This window comes from Glycine max, chromosome 15 (assembly GCF_000004515.6).
Source record: "Glycine max cultivar Williams 82 chromosome 15, Glycine_max_v4.0, whole genome shotgun sequence".
Classification (NCBI taxonomy): domain Eukaryota; kingdom Viridiplantae; phylum Streptophyta; class Magnoliopsida; order Fabales; family Fabaceae; genus Glycine; species Glycine max.
In genome coordinates, this window is record NC_038251.2 from 49,766,240 (window position 1) to 49,773,308 (window position 7,069).

Genomic DNA, 7,069 nt, shown 5'->3' on the forward strand with positions numbered 1-7,069 from the left:
AAATTAATATGTATCTGTTAATTAATTTGCTTGGTTTACTCATAAAGGCATATGTAGGTTACCAATCACGTGTATTACCCTTCTCGTGGGTCTAAACCTATTTGTTTTCTTCCTAATCAAATGTCATTCATCTGTTCTGTTGTGTCTCTTGGCATATATTATGCTCAAATTAAATGATATCGGAGTGGAATTTTTGTAAAGGAATAGATTCTTTTTTATAAAGATATAATATACATATTTATTCCATCCTATTTTATATGATGTTTAAGGTTTTGTTACAATAATTAATAAATATAATTTATATTTTATTTTTTTATAAAATATTATGCGATTTTTAATATATATTTTTTATTTTAGTTTTTTTTCTCATTTATACTTCTTTATTATTTTTTTCACTCCACAATATATGGTTAAGTACTAGTATATAATAATAAAAAAAATATCTAATGGGTCATTGATTATTGTAAAATGACATTAAAAATGGAGCAATTTTTTTTAAAAGGTCAAACAAAATAAGATGGAGGAATACTAGTGAATCAAGTCAAGTTAGGAATTTTTTTTAAGGGAATTTTTTGTCATTTACTCTGTTCTGCTGAACTTTTGTATCTTCTACTTCTATATTTATGCATATAAATATAGTATTGAATTCATCCATTTGTGATTATATTAACAATTTTATAATTTTCACCCTTTGAAATTACTGTTTATTTTGCATGTAGTAATTCACAATATCAAATATGTTCTTTTAAATTTAGTCAATTGCATTGAGATTAAACACATTACATGTGATACTCCTCATTTTTTTAACCCTACACATGCAAACTTCGTTAGTTTATATCTCATATTGTTACTATATGTTAAGTGTATAATTGAAAAGGAAAGAATTAGTACCATTACGTGTAATTGAGATAAAGCTGAAGGGAGATCAGTGTAAGTTTAATTTCCTTTGAATTATAATCTTAGTTGTTGATATTGATACAAATAAAATAAGAAAATAATGAATTAAAAAATAATATTTTAATTAAAAATTTAATAATTTTGAAAGAAACCTATATTTATGTATAAGAAATACTCTGACTAATATAGAAAAAAAACTATATATTTAATTAAATATAATTATATTTCCAAAATATAAATTTTTTAATTTCCCGTTATTGCTTTGACAATAAAAAAACATTAATATTTTAAAATGAAGGTAATTCTTTTTATTTGTTCTAGCTGATTAATTTATTGTTTTGTCCAACATATATGGTGAATAAGTATGTTTATTTTTAAAATTTTAAATTGTGAGAAATAATCATATAAAAAAAACTCTTAACAAGTTAAAAATTATTTTTTTAATATAAATTAATACAAACACGTAGGAAAGCATAACATATCTTATTAGTTTTTATTTTTTTTTTTATATAAGTATTCATTTTTAGGGGATGATATATATCCATATATAACTCACCAGGCATATTCAATTAGATGTTGAAGTACTCGTACTGTTGTACATAAAAACTTTTTATAACATGTCATTTTGCACTGTAAGATGTGACTGTGATTGTATATGTCTCCCAAATATATGAAGTCCACTTTGTGTTTTTCATTATATCTGAGCCGTTTCTTGTGGAATTCTGATCATAAAATGCATGAATTAAGTGGGTCGGTTTGTTTGGTGAGTACGTAAGAAGAGCATTTGAGAAAGCCGCATACGCGTTAGAACCGTTAAGAATCACTATGTAATATAACAAGTAACATTAACAACAATAATCATAGTCTCAAAAAACCACGTTATGTTCAATTTCCAGTGGGTGAATAATTTTTTTGAGGAATATTCACTAACTATTTAAAAATTTACTGTGATTTTAGTTTGTTAGTAAAAATTAAAAATATCGTTATTTAGATAATAAAAACCCGTGAAGAAGGACGCGTGAAAGTCCGTCTATCGATTTGGTCGGAGATAGTGCATGTGTTAATCTTTCGATATTACTTAATCCTTATTAAATTTAAATATGACTTATATCTATATTTATGGATTTCTGTTAAAATCATAAACATACCTTTTTATTTTTACTGGAATCATTATGCGTATTTAGAGCTCCCCGACTATATATATAGTTAATTTGGTAATACTAAGGTTCGGATTTTTATGGGGTATTGTTTAATTATACAAAAATAATATAGCTCGAAAGCATGTAAAATAATAAGGTTAATAAAGCTATTAGAGCTGAATACATATAAAAAAGAACTTATATTTAGATGGATATAAGACTCACTTTAGATGATCTTTATATCTTAAAAGAGTTTAGTTTCCAACTATTAATTCAAACATATTCTTGTAATACAAAAAAAAAAATAATATTAAATTGTGGAGAAGTTGCAATGGTGTGCGTGTTAGTTAAACCAAAAACTTCCTTGTTCATTAACACAAAAAATGTTTAAGCCTTGGGGAGGAAAAGCCCCAACAATCTCATTAATCATTTGGAAAAATAGAGATTAGATCATGGACTGCGTAAAATGCGCTGCAGCCGACACGTTAATCGCATAAGAATGTTGTAATAATTTATGCATTATTAAATAACGAAAAAATAATGATCTTTATCAAATAACCAGTCTTTAATCTATATTGTAATGCGTTAAATTATTTTATTTTTTCCTTTTATAAAATTTAGAGTCATCCATGACATTAAAGAGAGTATTATATTCTAATATTCCAGATTATTGATTAAAGTATTTTTAAATATTTAACTTATTCCGCAAAACATAGGGAGGATATGGTTGTTAGCAATAGCACACATGATAAGCCGAAAGCTAGTTACTACTAAAAGAATGTGAACTCAGTCCTTTGAACCAAAAAAAGAGAGCATAGAATCTCTCTCTTCTCACCAGCAAATTAATGTGAATAATATATTGTACTCGACAAGAAGAAAATCTTTCTGCTGCAGATACGCTTGTATTAAAAAAAAAAAAAACAAACAAGGAGACCTAGCCAAAGTTTGTCTCCAAAATAAGGTATAAACTACAAGTTTTATCGCAGGTTTATCGTGGCTAATAATTAATCTCTCACCTGGTCAGAAGAAAATATGCATGCTAGGCTAGCTAGCTATATCTATAACCAACTTTTGAATCTTCAATTCAAATAGATCCTGATATTTTAGCTATATCTCTCACCTAATTTTCCAATCCTCAAACGTGCAATCAATTAGTTTTCTGCAATTGATGTAAACAGATCAGTTCTAAAATTAAGAAGCCAAGAGGAGAGAGAGAACAAAGGCAAATAGACAATTGAAAAATTATACATCCCAAAAGTTATATACATTAATAAAAGAATAACAATAAATTGTTAGTCAGATTCATCGGACTAGCTAGACTGGATCTTTTTAATTAAAATCTTAAATTTCATCTCCTTAGTCTACACAATAAAGAAAAAAATAAAACAAAGAAATAAAATAAAAAAGAGAAGTACAACATAAAATAATTGATAAAATGAAAGAAGATAAAAAAAAATGGTATTATATAAATTAAAAGCGTTATATAATATTAAACAATATTAAGAACCCCAAGAGTTTTTATACCTATGATATATAATTTTTTAAAAGTAAACTTCATTTTCTTTCCTTAAAAGATGGTTGAATTACATTATTCTCTCCCCATTTTTATTAAAAAATTACATTCTTCTCTTTAATATCAAAGGAAAATAATATATATAATGCACTTTAATTCATTTTAACGAGCTTGCTATCGATCATTTAAATAAACCTATACACGGTGAATTATTACAATTTTTTTTCTATGCTATATATGTGTTTGGCTTTGGGTTAATTAACTAGTTTGCAGCAATCATATGTAACTTTAGTACTAGAATAAATTAAAAGAAAACCAAAAAGCTTAGGAAAAAAAGAAAGAAAGAAAATAACTAAGAATCCAACAGTTGAACGTGTGAAAGGAAGTTTAACCGGCCACAACTTTGAAGGTTATATATCTTTGAGTCCCTTGTATCGATCGATGTTTGCCATGTTTGATTGAGATGCCTATCTATATATATATATATATTTTTACTTACTTCCTAATTAATTTCTATGCAAATGGAGTTATGACAACACAAAACGCGCGTCCATTACAACCTGGTCCACTCTAGTAGATGCTACCAGAGCTTCTGTATGTTGTGATTATGATGTATTTATCCATTGGCCATTAGACATAAAGAAACAAGAAATAATATCTCTTCTAATGGTTCATTGTTTAGTTGCATCATGTCTTACATCATTTTGTTCATTCCTTTCATTAGTCACCAAGGGTTTTAATTAATTGTATATACCTGTGCAAATTTCTGTGTATTGAAATGGAGATGAAAAATATCATATATATATATATATATATATATATATATATATATATATATATATATATAATATATATATATATATATATATACCATCTAATCGCTTCTGTTACTCCTTACATGAAGTCTAGCCATTGAACTAACCAACGCAACCTATTTTCAATCAAAACGTAGCCTTAAAAACGTAGCCTTACACGTAGCACAGAGTCAATTTTTGTCAACATTAATCCTGCCAAAGGACAGAAATATTGTTTGCATAGTTAGCTCCAAGACTTTGAAAAAGTTTAGGAGAAGGAAAGATGGTCATAATTTTTGTTTTTCCATCAAAGCTTGACACCTATTATTATTAATTCTTTTTAGTTATCACTATTTTTGGATAAGCTTTCAATAGAATGAAAACTATTGTTTTCTTACAAATTTGTGTACATTTATTTTATAACTAAAAGAGCATAAGTTTGGTGAAACCACGCGTACTGATGCATTATTGATTAAAAAATTTAATAAATATATTTTTGAATGAAAAAACTGTATTAGAAATCATAATAAAAATATATTGATAATACTTTTAACAAAATTATTTTAATTCCTTAAGTAGTGTCTTAAGTATATTTATTAATATACTCGGTGTGGTGTATATATATTTTTACACCCTTAAATTTTCCTTTTCAACCACTAAACATCCTTTATAACTTCCACTATTTTAATATCCATATTCTAAAATATGATATAATCAACAAGTAATATGGTGTTATATATACATGTAGATAGATAATTCGAGAGGGAGCATATAAAGAATATTTTGAAATATATTAATTTTCATTCAAAAAAGGACAATGAATAATTAGCTTTACTTTTTTTAGAAGAACGAATAATTAGCTAACTAAAATTCAAGATAAGTTTAATTTTTTAAATACTGTTAATATAAAAAGTTTTATACTATTACTTAAATAAAATTTTATTGATAAATTTTTGAAAATAATTTATATAACAATCAACATATTTATTTTAAACAAGTATAACTATTTATAATTAAATGATAATATAAAATATTTTACACAATAAATATGTTGAACATTGAATTTAATAATCATAAACTAACAATATAAAATAGATATATCCTATCATATAATCATAAATCAAAGTTGAATATTTGTAATTAAAGACAATACAGAATTATTTTATATTATTTATGTTAACATGTACAAATATTTATTTTTGTGTAGAATACTCCTTCCGTTCTCATATATAAAAAATAATTTTGAAAATAATTCTCTTTTTTATAAGATGTGATCTCAGTTATCTTATATACTAATTATTTTTTATTTGAATATTTCGAATTATCTTTTTCTTTTTTCTTATGGAAATTAGAGTATAATTATAGATAAATTTAATACTAATAATTAAATTAATTAACTTTTTTAATAAGTATAAATTAATAAATAAAAAATATCATGTAATTAGGGACGGATGATGAAATATTTTCTAACGAAAAAACAAACTTGTGAAGTGAAGTTCAAGTTAGACTTGGTAATCCATAAACGTGCAAGAGATGAAAGAAAAACGAAAGAAGAAGGAAGGTTTAGAATGGAAGGGGGGGGGGGCAAGCGTGTGGGGCAATGGGATGTGACGTGACCAAAGATTGGAAGGAGAAGAAGAGAGAATTGGCCACGTGTAGGGGGGAGTCACACTCTCATTGAGGGAGCAACGCGGGGTTCGACGTGTGCAAAATAACAAATGCCTTCCCCACTCAAAGGCAAGGCAATTAGGCAAAGCCATGAATCAAAAGCCCATTACATATTCCTCCCTCCCTAAACTAATGGGCCAATAGAGAACAACCATCCTCAAAACACTATTCTCTGCTTTCTTTTTTTGCCTTTGCCTTTGCCTTTGCCGCTTTAATTCTCTCTCTCTCTCTCTCTACCGTTTTTCTTGTCATCAATTGTCATGTGTGATTGCTCTCAATTTAAGGAACTTTCCCCCATATTTTATTCATAGGCGCATATTATAAGCACTCTCTCTATACTAGAGGGAGAAAATGAAAGAAGGGGGTCGTGGCATAGTTTCACGTAGCTATGTCCCACCTTGTACCATTCACTTATTGGCAATCCTACCTTTTATGAGTCCCCTCCCTCCATTTTCTTAATCCTACACGTGGTCTCCTCCTCCTACATGTCTCACTTCAACCTCCATCCCTTCCTCCCTCCTCCCCCCACTATATATACTCCCATATCTCACTCCCCACTCTCCCCAACTCACTCCCTTACATACACCACCTCCTCTCCTACAATTTTCAAAATCAAAACACTCATACACACCTCTCAATTCAAACCAATTTCTACTACTTCCTTCAACATCTCTCCATCACAAGCTTACACAACTACTTACTTCAACCTCAACAACCTCTCTTTCAAAATTAGAAACAAAAACCATTCACCATGGCATCATCAGCAGCAGCAACAACAACAACAAACACTTGGATCAAAACCACACTCCCTTCTCCTCCTACAACCTTAAAGAAAAGGTTTCCTTGCAATTCCAATTCCAATTCCAACTCCAACGCCATCACATGTTCTCTTCAAACACTCCACTTCCCCAAAAAGTACCAACCAACCTCCACAACCACAACCACAACAACAACAACCACTCCAGCAAGAGAAACCAAACCAGTAATCGCTTCTCCCTCCGAAACAAAACACCCATTACCTCAAAGTTGGAACTTCTCCAGAAAGCAGCGGCTCAGCC

At 28.3% G+C, this 7,069-nt stretch overlaps 1 protein-coding gene across 1 annotated transcript in view; it reads left to right on the plus strand.

The window, feature by feature from the left end:
* Positions 1-6,113: 6,113 nt before the first annotated feature.
* LOC100814399 (9-cis-epoxycarotenoid dioxygenase NCED1, chloroplastic) overlaps positions 6,114-7,069 on the plus strand; it is a gene marked incomplete in the record, with an annotated part of 2,762 nt that continues 1,806 nt past the window's right edge. Inside the window, 1 exon segment of the mRNA XM_014768319.3 lies at positions 6,114-6,867. Coding sequence (XP_014623805.1) covers positions 6,763-6,867 — 105 coding nt within the window.